This window comes from Rhea americana, unplaced genomic scaffold (genome assembly GCF_003343005.1).
Source record: "Rhea americana isolate MKP2758 unplaced genomic scaffold, rheAme1 scaffold_21, whole genome shotgun sequence".
Taxonomy (NCBI): Eukaryota; Metazoa; Chordata; class Aves; order Rheiformes; family Rheidae; genus Rhea; species Rhea americana.
Genome location: NW_028186258.1, coordinates 1,888,970 through 1,906,217, shown reverse-complemented (window position 1 = coordinate 1,906,217; position 17,248 = coordinate 1,888,970). Strand labels below are relative to the sequence as shown.

General features: G+C 42.1%; 1 protein-coding gene across 9 annotated transcripts in view; it reads left to right on the top strand.

Moving 5' to 3' along the window:
* Positions 1-7,681: 7,681 nt before the first annotated feature.
* Positions 7,682-17,248, top strand: part of TMEM94 (transmembrane protein 94) — a 46,507-nt gene continuing 36,940 nt past the window's right edge. For all 9 annotated transcript variants that reach the window (XR_014895804.1, XR_014895805.1, XR_014895803.1 and 6 more), the window contains exon 1: positions 7,682-7,804. Coding sequence is in view for 5 of the 9 variants with exons in the window: in XM_085304532.1 (XP_085160658.1) it covers positions 7,690-7,804 (115 nt within the window). In the remaining 4 variants the exon portion in view is untranslated. The remainder of the gene's footprint in view (positions 7,805-17,248) is intronic.

Genomic DNA, 17,248 nt, shown 5'->3' with positions numbered 1-17,248 from the left:
GGCCGGGCTCCTGCGGCGCCGTCCCCTCGGGCCGCCCCCGCCGCCGGCTCGGGGAGGGGGCGGGGGGGGAAGGGAGTCCGTGCCCGTGAGGAGCGCCCACGCCGCCCCCCAAGCCCCCTCCGCGCCAGCCCCGGCGGGGCGGCCGCCGCGGGCTGCGCAGGGGCTCACGCAGCGCCCGGGCAGCGCCGCCAGCTCGCCGCTGTCACTGCGGGCTGCGGGAAAAGAGCCCGCGTTCCGAATAAAGTGCCTTTAACCCACTCGCCTGGGTATTTTACAGCCTTGATAGCAGCCTGGGATAATACAACCAACCGTCTGTTAGTGCAGCCAGTTGTTTCATTTTGCTCCGTTCTTGCTCCTACCTCCTTGCAGCTTTTGGATCCTCATCTGTGCCACGTTGTTTTGCCTCAGACTTCTGCTTGTTCTTTTTGATCTCCAGAAGTTGTGATCTCTGTAATTCTTGAATTATGCTATTACCATTTGTCAGTTGTTCAGAAGCTTTCTCCTGTCAGGATAATACAAGCCATTTAGTTATAAGGAAAGGCCCCAAAATCCTGAAGGCCTGTCACATACAGCACAAGAAGTGTATCTTAAATGAGACTACCCATCCAAAAGGCAGCTAAGAAGCAACAGAAAGCCTGCAGACCAGTTCAGGGGCAGCTAGTATTCTACATATTTAAATCTCAATCTGCTCAGAAAGACAGCTCACACCAGAAAAGTTTATTCCAAGTTCATCTTAGTGCTTAAAGTTACCCAGATAGCTGCATATCCCAGCCTAATGCACTCACCCATCTTCCTGAGGCAACTACCAAGCAGCACATAGCATTTTCATTTTTTTGAGGGAAAACAGTTAAAGCATGCTTTTCCAAGAAAAGAAAAAAAGCTATTTTTCTACAACAGCAGTTGTAGCATAAGCTCACAGTTGAGCATGCAGCTTGTACACGGTGAAACACAATTGTGTAGTGCATAACATCAAAATACTTCAGCTTTCTTCAAAATGTAATTTTCTGTGTAAACAAAGTGTTACACCTTAGTATCTACCGTGCTCTGTGAAACTAAAGGGCTTGCTCAAGTAGTGTGGCAAGGTTTGAATAACCTGGCAAGCACATTAGTTCTGCTTTCTTTAAAAAAAAAAAAAAAAAAAAAAAAAAAAAAAAAAAAAAAAAAAAAACTTAATACAAGTATATGAAATGATAGGCTATGCTGGCCTTTGTATAAAATATGTTGTGTTCTGTATAGTAGTGACTTCTTTCTTTGTTCTCTTTTACCTGAGCACATCAAAAACTTAGCATAAACATACTTAACTGTGGCTTTTTAAGAAACACATCATGAACATTTTTGACTGATGAGAAGATTAGGTTATTAATACTTTTAGCCTAGATAACAAAACAAATATTACTATTGCAAGCAGGACCAAGGAAACAATCTTCTCCTTCTATTTGTTATATTAGAGCTCAAACTGTTTAAGTTTCTGTAAGTTTGAGGATAGTCTTACCTCTGTTACATTACTACACTCTGGCAATGGAAAGCCACAGCAAGCACTCCCAAGAAAAGCAACTCTAAACAGAAGGACATCCCAAAAGCAGGGGGTGGGTTGTGAGGACTTACATACCCCTGGGACTGGGTGGGCTTGGCCAAGAGCAGGGCTGGGGCCATGAAGGATTGGTCAAAAGGCAAGTCCTTTAGTAGGGTTGGCCAATATTGTCCTGCCAGCTGGCTTGCAGGTAGCAGAGTTTGCTCTGAGTTGAAACATCTGTGATTATATATGGGACCACTGGTACAGAAAATAGAACACAGAAGTTGTTCATCACAAAACTTTAATGAAACTTGTTGTGAGAACGGCAAAATACACAGTCTACTAAACTGGTTAATGCTTTTCCTACATAAGGGCTGTGCTTTGTTTTGAATGTGTGTGTGAGTTTGATTTTACTAATGGCCTTCAGGTGCTGTCCTTCTCCTGGGGAACTCCCAGAGAGCACCATTCCATCAGTGTTACATTTGTTAAATATCTCCAGGTGGCAAACGCTGTCAAAAGAATGTTTCTGCCTACATCTACTATAAACGGTTATGGGTGTAGCACCCTTACCTATAGGCTACAATAAAGAGAAAAAGCTACACTGTTATCTATGGGCCTATGCAGGTTGACAAAAATTGATTCGCCAAGAGATCCTATAAATACAATATGAGCTTTTAAATTTTTTGGGGGGAGACTGTTGCATTTTTATGTTTTTTTCTGGCATGGCAATACTTTTTAAAATTGAGGTAGTTATACAATCCTGGTTACCATAATTACCAAGTCATGATGATGAATGACATCTGTCACTTCTGCAGTGAGTTTTTCCATACATCTTCTGTAAAATGTTTTAGTTCTCCTTTAAGGTATCATCCCACAAAGTGGATGATGTCTCAACACCACTGCAGAAGATAGAAGGGCCCAAACGACATTCAGAATTGTGCCTTTTGTTGCATTTTTCTCTTTGAATGAGACTGAATACGTGTGGCTGTGGCAGGCTTAGAGTTTGTGAGAAGGAAACAAGTACCTGAAGCAAAAGAGATAAAAGCTATCTTTAATCCACAAGCTCTCTCTCTCTCTCTTTTTTTCCAAGAAAGAAAAATGAGCACAGCAAATAACTTTCAGATATACCGTAATTTGAAACAGTATTGGCCTCTGTGGAGACAGTGAGATAGATTAAACTAGGTTGATCATTATTTTGATCCTATCTGTCAAATTACTTCTTAACTCACTAGAACAAAAGCAAAACAAAAATAAATATGTTCTTTTAATTGTGTTACATCCTGTTTTACCAATCATAATCTTGCAAGTAAATCTTTGTTCTGACTGAGGACTGTGATAGAGACTGGCACACCGAAGCTATTTCCTACTCCCCTTCCTCCCTTCTTCTTGCCCAGCTTCTGTTTTAAGTCACCACTGTCTTTTCAAACAACACTCTGATGTGCAAGTCTTCTGCTGAAGAAAGAAGGAAGTAGTCAGAGGTTAATTTTCCTGGAAAACTTGCTGCAAATAGGATTTAAATAAAAACTATTTTTACATCAGAAAGGCATAATTGTCAATTGGAAGCCAAATTTTAAATTCATCCAAAGTTTAATCCTGTTCCTGATTCAAGGTCGAGCTCTCTTAATTCCTGTCATTTTTGCCAGAAAGGTGATGTCTCCCAGAAATACATGTGGTTCTTCACCGCCATGAACAACTGAGGCATTTGACCACCGCTGAGTTGATAATACATAACACGTACACAACACCAATTTGGAGGCTCTCACTTACTTTACAAATACTAATAAACTTACTTCACAGTTTCCTGTGAAGCAGATCTGTATATCCCTATCTATAACACAGGACTTCTGAGGCAGAGAAAGTATAGCTTGCTCAAATTTTGACAAGTTAGTTCCTTCACGGGCAAATACTGAACCCAAGAAGTGTAGTTGCCAGTTCTCTTGCTGTAATTTCTTGGTGGTCTCAGTGGGTCTCAAGTCAATTGACAGTGTCACTCTATGCACCTTTGGAAGCCCATCTTTCAACAAATGTGCACGTTACAAATTATCAGGCAGATATCAACTATTCACGAGAAGACTGTATGCTTCTGCTGATATCAAAACAGTCAGCTCTAATCTAAGCCGTTCTTTGCAAGGCAGCTGCTTTTTGGGTTATTATCTGTTCCCCTGGGTTTCTATTTTGGGTGACAGATCAAACTTCTGTTCTTGAGGAATTCACTTTTGGCAGCAAGAGATGTTCAGGCTTCCTATCATTTTTTATAGATTCATCTGCGTTGGGAAATTTCAGTAAGTAACAGGAAAGTATCAGTGATGGACCACTACTTGGAAAATGCTATATAATATTGATATTTTTTCTCCCCAAAGACTTGCAGTTTTTAGTGCTTCTGAAACACAAGATTTTTTTCCAAGCACCTGTATGTTGTTATCTAATCTTTCTCTTTTGCTAGTCATGTTGTAAATTTTGTACATTATGTACCATCCTATATAGTTTCTTACAGTGTTTCAACACTGATATCTCATATTGATGTCATGAGGTTTAGTAAGTTGTAGTGCTTTGAAATCCTTACATGGAAGATCTAAAAGCATAGCATTTATTTATTATCTGTAGTGTGCATAACACAGTGTTATTCTAAAGAAGATTAGGCGTATGAATGTTTGAATGGACTGTTGCAAAGCTCTGCTTCTGATGTTTGGAAGGATGTTTCAAGCACTTCATGATCACATCAAGCTACAAGAAATATTGTTCCCTCAGCACAGTTCGGGGCAGAAGTGAGATAGTTAAGGGTGAAAGGAACTTTTTTTTTTTTTTTTTTTTTTTTTAAAAAGATCTGGATTACTGAATACTGGTTCTAGTTCCTTGAGTGGATATCAGATACACTTGAGGCCCCAAGCACAGAACTAATTCATTCTTGTCAGTATGAAAAAGAAACATTCTAACAAGCATTGGGCACCTCTCGCTGTAGCTATCGGCTGACTATTGGCTGGAAAACTGGGGACAGTTGGAGCCTCTGGAGTCTGGTTAGAGCAGCCACGGCTTCAAGCATCTCTCTGTCTGTGGCTTAACGTAACAGGCCCACTAACATGTTCCCACAAAGTGATCCCACTTCATTTCTGCCCTGCTGTCTGGCAAAGTTTAAAGTGTTGACGTCATGAGTGACTTACTGCCCAGGCAGACAGAAGGGAATTAAAATAAGAGGATGGAGGAGGCAGATAGTCTGGTGTAGAGGGGAAGGGGTAGTGCACAGCACCCACAGGTTGGGTCCAGAGCTTGGGGGTGCCCTGGTGTTGGGTATGGGTGATGGAGAGATGTGCCGGTGGTGGGAGCTACAGGGATCCCAGAAACAGAGGGGAGTGAAGCACCCAAGGACCTTGGGGATGGAGCAGATGAATGCATGTCTGCAGATCTGAGCATTGCCTACAGAGTTCATGAACTGCTTCAGCTCCTCATTCTGCAAAGCTGTATTTTGTGATTGTGCACAAGGCCTCTGTAATGCTTATGGTGATTTTATCTGGTATGGCATAGTTCTTGCAAATACTCTTGCAGACTTTTTATTCTGATAAAGTCTGGAGGGGAGGAGCATGCATATTGCATTCTAGATGGCTCCAGTACCAAACATAGTGCAGAAATTTAGGAAAGATTGTTTCTCATTGTAGCCAGTCTTTGCTTTTGGCTACAGTTGTCCTAAAAATAGGCTATCCTAACTTACTTGGATTAGCTTTGTTTCAAATTTTTGGCTCTTAATAAAAATCCTTTTTAAAGTGTAGTTCTACTCTGAAAAATGAAACATTCTGCTTGTTTTCTATATTCAGACTGGCACAGGAAAGACTTGACATTTTACTTTCTCTGTTTGAAATGTCTATAATCTATTGTTCACATCTTAAATTGGGAATCTAAGAGAAACAGAACTGCTTATGGGTTTCAGATTAGTTCATTCAGACTTTGGAGAAGCCCTAAGTGTATGTGAAGATGAGGTAGCACTGGATGCCCCACTCATTACTTTTGCAAGCTGTTATTACCTTCATCATTTTAAGAGCTTTTGAATTTCTCTTGGTAGGGAATGAATATTTCTATTTCCATGCAATCTTTTGTACGTCTAACACTCTTCTTGTGTATACTGCTTCATATCACTGAAAGACTTCATGGTGGTGTTCCTAAATGTGCAAATGATCTGCCTTGAACTTTAAGGAATGGTGTGTTTTGCATTCAAGATCGTATTTCAGTTTGGTGCCTAAAACAGAATGTCACTCGCTGCATTGCAGGGAAGCCTCCCGCCCAGCTGTCTCCGTCCATGACCCCCTTCCCTGCAGCCAGAGCCACCCACTACGACTGAGGATACAATCTCCATGGGATTAGCAGAAAGAGCTCAGGATGTTTTTTCTTGTTCTGCTTTTGCGACTTTGGCTTCCCAGTTACCCAGTCATATCACTGATAGTTATACCTTTAAAGTCCAGATTCAGAGAGAAATTCAGGCACTTAATTTTCGCATATGAGTGAGAGCAAGGTGCATAAATCGTTTGCTAGATCTGCAAGTAAGTTAAAAGAAGAATTATAGAGTTTTTTTCCTAGCCCCTGTTTTGTCAGTGGCCATTTTGTCCTTAAAATCATCTCCTCCTTGCTTCTCCTTTTACTGAAGTGATCCTCAAGTTAAAGGCTCCAAGCTTCTGTGTGAAAGCATACAAAATGCAGGTTCTTCCTTTGTACTCCTAGCCTTTTTGTTAGCTTTGCTCCAGTAACTTTTCCTGATCCTCTCTTTGCAATTGCTTATTGGCCTGGCAGGGATATGAAGCAACTGAAAATAGCTTCATTCCCTCGGTGTGTGCACGTTGACAAGGGTCACAGAACAGAAAACTAGGGCAGAGTCCAGAGTTGTGGCTTATTTTAGTGATATGCCAGCCAGACGACAGACAGAAAATGGCACTTGCAAGTGGTGGTTGCTGTATTACAAGCAGTTCTTTGCTAACCAGCAGTCTGAATACTGAATATTTGCCACTTCCCAGAATGCAGGTGCAGTAATTGCCTGACTGAGAGGAAATATTTGCATGTAACACTTCAGTGTGGGGTGGCAGTGGTTTTCTCTGTAAGCTCTGGATGCCGTTTGTTTTCCTTGAAATGATGTGGCATGCTTTTATGGACAGTAGAGCTGTAGGTGATGCTCGTAAGGATGGAATCTTCAAAATCCTCCTTCTATGAGGAAGAGAGTGTGGTACAGACTAGGGTAGTAAAGCCCAGCACACAAAAACCAGTTCTGTTGTGCCTAGGAAATTGTGCATTGTTTGGGTTGATTTGCCGAACTAGCTACTTCCTTGTTGGTTTGGATTTACAAGTGTACGCTCAAGCCCTGAGCTTCTGTGTGATTATTAAAAAAGAGAAGCAGGAGTTAATAACCAACTAAGAGACTCTTTCCTAAGACCACTCATAACATAATCTCATAATATCTCAATGTGCTTTATTTAAGAGACAGTTCTTAAGCAAGGCACCCAGATCCTTTATTTTGATCAGTAGAAATATTTTATATGTCTGGAAGGAGAGCAAATTCATGCCGTATCAGACCATGGGGGAGTTGAGATGGAAAAACAAGGATGTGAGCTCTAGAGCTGCTTCTTACTTCAGTTTTGTTAAAATGACAGTTTTGCTAAACTAAATGTCCTACTCCTCTGGTAATCTGCAGTTATTCTTTACGCCTTCTGGCCTCTTTAATGATGGTCAAGTTCAAGCTCAGCCCAGCAGCATAGCCTTGCAGAAGGTTTGATGTGTTTTTCAGCAAATGGAAGAATCATTACTGCAGGCTCCATTAGAGATTAGCTGGACAAAGCTCCTGGCAGATAAGAACAGTGAGACAAATAGCTGTGGGTGACAGCATGCTCCAACACCTGGTGGAATCCAGCGCCTTGTCAGCTTTCTCTGGAGGCTTGCCCAAAAAGTGTGTCAGGTCTGCGATAATACTCTTACTCTGAGCTGCAGGGAACTTAATTCATCTACTGCTGACAGTTTAGGGGAAGTTAAACTAATGGGATTAGTTGCTGCACCATAAGAACCACTTTCTGTTCCCCAGTTCTCCTTCTTTTAAGGGCCAATCCTGTCACATGATTTTTGTGAATTTTATAGATTTCTTGTCATAAAGGGAGAGATATGGGGAAATTGACTGCTTCCCCTTCTTTTTCCACAGATGGTGATATGATATGTGTAGCCAAGATCATCTCTACCTAGGTGACATTTCTCCCCTGAGGAGCAATCCCCTTTTGCTGGACATGCTTAGAGAAACACGTAGCCATGGACCTGAAGGAGAAGAGTCAGGTAGGTCTCCTGATAAGAGTCATTCCCAACTTAAATTTGGAGTCTTTTTGTTTGTCTTTCATTATTTTGAATTAAGACCGACAATTTGGTGTTACTAGTGACAATATGATCCACAGATAATACCAAAGTTGGGAGCTCTTTCATCGTCACACTTCTAGGGATGTACTTGCTCGTATCAGTAAATAGTATCTACCACTGGATGGCCCAGAGACGAGAGGATGATTAATTCCATACTAGTCACCTCATGTTTTTTATCCCATCGATTAACAATGTGATGAGAGCTAGGAATCTTCAAAACATTTAGCAGACCTAGTGATCAGTAGGGGAGTACCAGGAAACAGTGTTGTAATTTCTTTATATTCTAATGAGTTGGCTGTGGATTTTAATGGCTGTTTAGTTTTATTTTAGGAGATGTTTGGGAAATCAATTTCTACTTGATAAATTTACACATGGCTTGGCTTGTCAAGGCCCAAAAATTGTTGTGCCTAAGAATTGTTTAAATGAGCTGTGTTCCTCATGGATAAATGCTCGCATTTCAATTAACACCCTTTAGAGGGAATCACGGTGAAGATGGGGGGCTGAATGGATCCTAGAAACAGAACTTCCATCCCTAGAGTGAGTCTTTTGCAGGCTAGGACTAAGGCACCATCATAGAGCAGCATGGGTGAAGTATATGTTGTCATCATATGCTGTGTCCTTTGAGAATAAAGGTATGGCTTCATTCCGCTGGACAATTAGCTTCTCTTTGTTTCAGAGGCTGAATTCACAAACAGTTTTTTTTTTTTAATAATAAAATACAGTAATAAAATCCTCTGAGTCCTGTTTTTTTCTGGTGATCAGCATATATATTTCTTGGGCAATTATGTCTCTTTCTAGGGAATGCTGCAGGATATAATTTCTAGAAAGTGCCAGATAAGTCTATATATTGTGTAGAAGAGCAATCTGTCTCTTGCTACCCTGCTGTGCTTTCGGCTTCAAAGAAAAAAGGAGATCTTCATGAATAGTAGCAATAAGAGCTAGAAAGACATATCTGCTGTGGTTTGCAGGAGACTATTAACCTGATAAATGTTACTACTTCCCAAAAGTAAAATGCAGAATGATTTTGATCACTTGAGATCATTAACTGGCTACTTATTTTTCAGCTATATTCAGTAGCCACCTGAGTATTAAATAGATCTGTCACTCAAAAAAGTGAACTGATATATGCCTTAAGCAGGATCCCAGTCAAAAATGGGAGAGGTAGCTTGAGACCAGTGGAGGATATTATATAGGCCAAGTTCTCAGGTGGCTCTGGTAAGAGAACTTTCAGGGCTTTGCCTCTTTTCCTGTCCCTCTCTCCACCACCCTACTAAACTCTGTCTGACAGATCATGTGTTTACTTTCTCTCTGTTCTGTCTGCATCTATTTCTTGCTGTTTTGTTTGCAGTGCTTCCAGGATCAAGAGATGATTTTGTTCATTAGTGCAAAGTACCTGTTAGATAATCACCTAGACACAGATCTGCTCTATAATACTAACACACCAGTGTAAACAATTTGAGAGGTTCTCAAAACTTTACATTAGCTGTTGCACTTGCCTGTTAGACTTCTTATTTGCTGGGACTGCTGTTCTGTAGTGTGCCAGACCAGAAAAGCTTGGGCTTACTCATGCCTGAGCCTCTCACCACTGGTATGCTCTGAGGACATGTTTCAGCTATGTACAATTGCTCTGTGACTGTGGAGGTGATGTTCCTTTGAAGATAATTATCTATTTATTCTGTTGTTAATACTGTCTTGGGCTAATCTGGTATTGATCATTTTAAGAGATGAAGCAATTATCATTCTTGCAGAGGTGTGTTCTGAGTAGGATCTGAGAGCTCCAACAGCTCGCGTTGCTGCGGCAGGTTATGGGGAACTGTGGTGTTCTGAAGTCCTAGGCTCCTTTCCTTGCTTGACAAAGTTTAATTAAAATGAAAGGAAAAAGTCATTGCACTCTTTTCAGTAGCAATTAAAAAAACCTTTGATGTGCACTGCTGCATTTTACCACTTACTTTGCTTGGATTCTAGAAAGGACCACAATTTCATACTTGTTAGAAGTATATTATTTGGTGTTTGTTAATGAGCTTGCTCCTATTTTTTCTTCAACACTGCAGAACTGTGTTACATCGCCTTTAAAGTGGATTTCATCTTCCTTTCCAAAGTAAAGAACTTGGATGCCTGTATGTTGATAAGGAAACAAATTAATCTGTGTGTAACATCAGTGATAAATCTAATGTACTAGGTTTATTTTAAAACGCTAAAAATCAAATGAACCCCAAGTGAAAGTATCAGTCTGAAGTCTAGTTGACAGCAATCTCTTTACCCTAGTGTCTGTGTGTAATGAAGAGTTAGTGTTTCTGGAACACAAGACGTGCTCTGAGCACAACCACAGCACATGTACCTGTCGCTCAGAAGGATAAGAGATTTATCCTCTGGCTCCAGTCAGCTAATACAGTTCTGTTGTCAGAAATCACTGAGGATCAGAGTTTGTCAGGTGTAATGTAGGCCTGCTTCCAATTTTTGCCAGAAATTAGACACTGTAGAGAAAGGCAGAGTATCTTAGAAGCAGAACCAAAACCCTCTTAAATTTAATGTGCTGATATCTTGCTCTTTTCTCCTCTTCTCCAGACTTGTTAATTTTCTGTGTATTTTTGAAATGAAGATAATATTGTGATAGGTGCCAGAATCTCTGTTCCAAGACCCACAAAGCATATACCAAGATAGACATCTTCACTAATTGCCACAGGACAATGTGAGACTCATGAGTTTGTGTTACTTAAGATGTAGACTGTATTTGAAGCAACTCCATCTATTAAAAATTTATTGACATAATCTATACCACAATTACCAGCAACAGCTGAGCTATATTATCCTAGCGTCACTGGTGCAGCCTGGATACAGCACTGTGCCTCGTGGCTGGAGCCTGGAAATGTACTCACGGGAGCCTGTGCTGTACTCTGCATAGCTCTAGTGCATTGGTCCTCAGCTATTTGGTTCCAAGTATTGTCTAACAAGAGCTATAGTCTTACCTTTGGACTGAAAAGTAGCTAAATCCTCTGCCTCTGCAGTGGCCGTGTCTCTGGATTTTATTCCCTGCTGTGCAGCTTTTCTAAAACAGCTCTTCTTCCAGTGGCTTTTCATACACCTATCCTTCTTCCACAGACTTCTCTTTTCTATGCTGCAGTTTTTGTACGAGTCTCAGCCCCTTCCCTTTGTCTTTGACTCTGCCTTTTGCTCCAAACCACAGTTTTATCTTCAGATCTCAAGATTATAGATCTGTTCTTACAAATGCACAGGCAGATGCAATTTATGATACCAGCTGATATCACAAGGAAGTTACACAGCACAGGTTATTGCCCTACCCAAAACATTTTAGAGCAAGGTCTGTAGACAGTGGGGTGAATTGGAAGAGGCAATTTTGTCCATTTCCATTTGTGTTCATTACCAAAGCTGGAGTTCCAAAGCTAGGAGAAAGTTGTGTTTGGACTTCTTCACTGTATGAAGCACAAAGGTTGTCCTAAGCTTGCACTGTGACCACCCAGTTTTTCTATTTGCAGTCATTTGAGTTTCCAGAAGGTATTTACGCAGAGCCATGGGAAACAGTCCAGCAACAACTGAGATAAGAAGGGGTTGATCCGCGTATGTTGTGTGAGGGTTTGCCCATTCTAACATCATCTCAGTGATATTGATCCTTTCTTTTTTTTCTTACATTTTTCTTGTTGAAGTGGGTAGGTGAGATTAGTTTCTTAGTAAGAAAAGAGGATAGAAGAAAAAATTGCGCCCTTGGGACATCTTGTTCCTCTCTGCGGTTTGAAATTGTTGTCTAGGAAATCAAATGCCCTACAGAAAGGTGAAGGGTATCTTCTTCCCTCTTTCTCCCCCTGCTCCCTTCCCAGCTTTCTCCTGAAGTGGCACTAAATGCACTGTTCCCCTTTAACATTGGATTTAAGAGATCTGCACAGTTGCATACCAATGTGTAACTGTGCCAGCACAGTGACGAGAACTAGTTCTTTCAGGGGTTGTCTTAGATCTACCCTACTTTGGGGTTACAGTAAATATTGGGAACTCTGATGTCTGCATTTCTGACTTTAAATGCTGCATATGGGCTGTGCCGATTTAGGCATCTTAATCTCAGTAAAGGAAAGGAGATGAAAAGCTTGGCCAGGGACAGTAGGTGAGTACTGAGACATAGTCTTCAAAACTACATTAAATGCTGGCACTGGAATTCTTTGCAGTGTGTGTCTGTTCCTTTTTATACAGGCTGGGTCCTTGGCAAACTATTGACATGTTTCTTGACAGGGTCAGTTCCTCACCCCTTTCTGTGTGGTGTGAAAGTAATTGTTTTAATGATTGCTTTGCAGAACTGGGAGGCCCCAGACAGAATCAGGACAGCACTGAAGCAGGCGCTGTATAAAAGCCCACTTACAAAGACACTGTGCTTTCCCTTAACGACAAGAGGGAAGCGTTCTCATAAAAGATGTGAACAAGAGAGAAGGATCGCTTCTCCTTCACCTCTGAATACCTATTTATTCCATTTCTTGTCATTCTGTTCCAGCTCTGTTGAGGTGTTCCCTGTCTGTGCTAATCCTTTACGCTTTCTGTGCTGCTGCCCAGGTGTCAGTGAGCAAGGAGCCCCAGATATGGCACACGACTATGAATAATCCACATGCACCTTCTGTTTTAGCTTGCATGGCTTAGGACGTATGGATATTTAATGCTGAGAGGGGCTTTTGCTGCTTTCTCCATCAAGAAGAGAAAAGGGAAGGAACCCTTCATACTGGACCTGTAGCCATCTCAAATCATTTAAATAAGATGTATATATTTTTTAATTGAGCTTGAATCCAAAGCTGTGGAGTCATCTGAATGACTCTTCAAGATTTATGTAGGGGGATTAGGTTTCCTGGATCTCTTTGTCTCTGTCTGGTCCCTTTTCCTGGCCTGCTCAGGTTTTCCTTCTCCTGTAGTATATTTTATAGCACTTTGTCCTGTCTAATTTGCCATCTGCTTTTCCACAGACCCCTGTCTGTCAGCATCATCTCTTACTGTGCATACATATGCATCTCTACAGGCAGGGACCCAGGGATTCTGGCTATGTTGGCTCCATCTTATGAATGGACCGTTCTTACAGACAGCTGGTGCTATCTTCTGTAAACTTTCTTCTCTTTCCCTTTTTTTCCCCCCTTTCTATCCCTCATCCCTCCCCCCATCCACCTCCTCCTTGCTGGATCTGCAGCATGACTGGAAACAGGCTGAATTAATCAGCAGACTGGTGCTTCACTCTGCTGCTTCTGTCTCATTCTCTGCAGCGCTGGGCTCTGCACAGTCTGGCTCACTCTCCCTCTTTTGCTCTCTCATTTCTGGAGGGCAGCAGCAGTGGAAGTTGCTGTGGAAGTGGTGCAGGAATTTAGCCCAGATGCTCTTTAAGCAGGCTGATCTCTGGATCCCCTACCAAGGCAAATACCGCAAAGTAAGTTTCTCTCCTGTAACATTTAAATTCAAAATGGCTTTCCCTCTTTCCTTCTCCAGCCTCCATCCTGCCTGATGTGATGGTGCTTGAAGGGCTTTGAGGTTCTGGGGAAAGAGGTTATATCAGGAAATGAAGCAGGGAATGGTAATTTTAGCTAGGGAATGTCATGGTGTTGAAGGGGGTAGAGAAAGAAGCTCTGTATTAAACTGTAGATTTTAATTCTAAAACCATGTGGAGGGGCCAAACCTGACTTTAGCTGTTGACTCCTGTTCTGCTGCCTCTCTGCTTCATGTCTGAAGTTTATCTGTTTCTTGTGTATGCTTTGATCTGTAGCTGTTGAACCTCCTTACCCCTTGAATTATGTCGTACAGTGCACCTTCTAGGCTGTGTCACAGTTTAGTTCCCAAAGTCTTCAGATAAAGAAGTGGCAAATGGGAGGAAACAAATGGGGTGGGGGGAGAGTGTGAAAGATATGCTGAAGTTCCCTGGATTTCTGAGCATTGCTGGCCTCGGGAGGAGATTAACATCCTCTGGAGTAAGCTCTGCACTGACCTAAAACATTGACTTTATGTTGAAGCCAGAATAAATATAGACCCCTAACTGCTTTCTGAACTTGGGGAAACACTGTAACTTGATAAATTGTGGTAATTAAAAAAGCTTGACAATTGCATAGCACAGATGAGCTTCAAAGCACTGTGTAAACAGTACCTCATTCTGCCAGCAGCCTGGTGGGGCAGGTAACTATGGTTGGGGATTTGCTGCTACAAGAAGGACCAAAGAGACAGGCTGGGGATGGTGCAGTTCAAAACTGGGCTGTTACGTGGGGAGCAGGCTCTTCTCTCTCTGCTGTTGAACTGCCACTAGCTGAGCAAGGAAGAAAGCACCGAGCTTTGTATTAGCTGTGTGGAATGGTTGATCGTGGCTGTTAGCACTGTGCTTTAGAAAGGGCATAAAATTTGAATGTCATTGTCTGGATTAAAATGGACTCTGTTCACACCAAAATGCAGTGCTGATTCAGATGGCTGATTAGCATTGCTCTGGCCAGATCTCTCAGAGGTCCTTGCCACCGCTGCTGTCTCTCTTGGCAGTGTCAGTCTGCAGGCCCTGTTAGTGATGAATGGCAGGGAGCCTTGATGTCCGCTTCCACCTCGGAGCCCCCGCAGGCACCCCGTTACTGAGCTGTGGGAGCTCTTTTGTCCGCAGACTGGGGGAGGTCTGGGCTGCCTTTCATGCTGTGGGTACAGATGGAGGAAGGAGACAGTTGTTGACTATCACTCTGTCCATTAATTTGGGCACTGCTGTGCTGAAGGCTTTGCTTGCTTCATTTGATTTAAGACCACCCACAGCTTAACGGTGGTTTCCAAGCTTGTGTCGGGTGGCATTTAAACCAAGTTTAATAGCTGTGTTGGTTGTGCTTTCTGGTACCTTTCCTTGTGTGTCCAATTTTGAAGGCAGTTGTCCCCACAGAGCTGTGATGTGCTTGATGGAGCTACCTGAATCATGGAGATAATCATGTGTTTCTTTTTTCTATGCTTTCCAGTAGAGTTCAGGTGGGTTCGTGAATATTATAATCTTCACCGCACTTCCAGCTGGGGGGGAGGTGGCAGTCCCATTAAAGAGGTGAGAAACTAAGGCACAGAGGAATCTGCGATTTTCCCTTTGTCACAGAGAAATCTGTGGCAGAAGCAAGAGCAGAATTTGGGTGTCCTGACAGCTAGTATAGAGTCTTTGAAGATTTTCCTTCTTTACTGAAAGCGGAGGGCGAATGTGTGAGGTTTCCTGCAGTCTGGGACACTGGATAAGCGCTGTTGCTAGGAGGCAGGAATCAGACCTCTTTTCAACAGTAACCAGGTGAGCACCCAGAAAGACAACAAATGCAACTGGGCCCAGGGGTAGGCAGCAGTGGGAAACTTGCCCAGAATGGCCTATCCATTGGCTTTGCCTGCTCTGGCTCTATAATTTTGTACAATGGATATGTGATTGCAGGTAATCTAAACATTAACTCAGCAGCCATGAGCGAGCAGACAGAGCTCTCGCATAGTGATGTATGGTTAGTTTCAGAACAAAACCAAATCCCTTCCTAGCACTAGCTTGCAGTAAGAAATGTTGCCCCAAGAAATTGCATGTAGTGGTGTCTAGTGTCTGCCATCCTCTCTGATGGGAACAAAAAAAACCCTCTGGGTCATATTGTGCCTTTCCTAAGCAAGAATCTGACTTGCAGTACTGAATGCAAATGTATCTGGAGGAGTTGCTTCTTCTCATGTGCTTTTGAAATGGTGAATAATGTCTGTATTTCAGGAGGTATGATCCCCAAAATAGATTAATGGCTTGCAAAATATCATTGGCAAATTAAAAACTACCTTCTTGTTTCTGCTAGAGGAATGCAAAATAGCTCTCAGAAGAAGGAAGAACATTCTGCTTCCTTTTTTCTCTCCTCCAACTGTTTAAATTTGAAAAGCAATTGAATCAAAGTATTAAAAAGGGGGTGGAGGTCTAGTATGTGCAGCCTGGAATGAAGGAAGCAATCTGACAGCTGCCTAGTAGGGGCTCGCCATACCTCTGAATCAGGCAAGTGGAATTGTAGTCTATGGAAATTAAAGCTTCTAGCAAATCTTCTGTTTTCTGTTCCCTTGTTTGCTTAAACAGTCTCTCTAAAGGCAGTTGTATTATGTTGCACAGCACTCTTGGTAAGGAGCCCTTACTTTGCAAGAGACTGAATCTGCAGAGGACAGAGGATGTTTACCACTTTGCTGGACTGAATCTGCTTACATCTCTACAGAAGCAGTTGGGAGAGTAAACTTTATAAAGCAAAGTATGTATTTGTGCTCCAGTATTGTTTAAAAATATTTGGCAAATATCCTACAACAGCACATCTTGTATCAATACATACTGATACATCAAATAAATGTGCTACTATGGATGTATGACAATATAAGATTTCAATGTAATATATGATTTTATGTCATCTCTCACCTATATACATGTTGAACTCTACTTGTTTGCTCCTCTTGAAATAGAGGGCAAGTCATCTATCTTTCGTCAGTTAACAGAGGGTGTGAGAATGGCTGATAAACTTTGAAGATGTTGAATGGCTCTGTATATGTAAGAGCAGGATGGGAATTTTAGGAGGAGAGATCAGGATTCAGTGGTGATTGTCTGTTAGGATTAAGGTGGGCCATGGCAAGCAGAAGATAACTAGATGGTGATGCTCAGGAACAGCTCCACGTTGTGGGAAGAAAATTGAAGATAATCACTCTTTCCCTATCAGTCTGATAAGGCCCCTGCAGCTCATGATGAAGGGAAAGGAAGTCTTTTTTGAGCCAGACAAGGCTGTAGGTTTAAACAAGCTCCTGGATCAGCCTGCACTGGGTATCTTCCAACTTATGTCCATATATCAAACTATGGAGAGCCAAATGAGCAGAGAAAGCAAAGAAAAGACTACTGATTCTATGGTTCTGCTTCTTCCAGCCATTAAATCCTTTTCATCTCCTTCCTGAAGAGCCAGACCAGCTCCTAAAATGGGGTGTTTGCTTAATCTAGCTCAGGTTCCCCCTCTCTAATGTTTCTAGGCAAGCTAAGCAGTAATTTAACATTTAGGATATTTACTGAAAGTGGAGAAAAGATGAACTCGTTCACCGATCTTTTCAGCGTCCCTTCCATTCCCCTCCTCTGTGCATTAGTTTCCTTTAGAAAATAAAACCACATGTTCAAAAAATCTTCTGCGCTGTGTGCTTTTTCCTTAGTACCCATACTGCAGATTACAACTCTGAGAGCGATGCAGTATCATCTGCAAGGCAGAGAGGGTAGCAATCATCCTCAGTTTACCAGGTTTCTGTCACATCTTGGACTGAGACTATCACAGCCGGGGCAGGGTCAGCTCCAGAAGAGCCCTAAGTGCACTTACAGAGGCTCGAGTGCTCTCTAGACCTCTTGGGGCTAAGGAGGAAGCAGCCACTTATTTT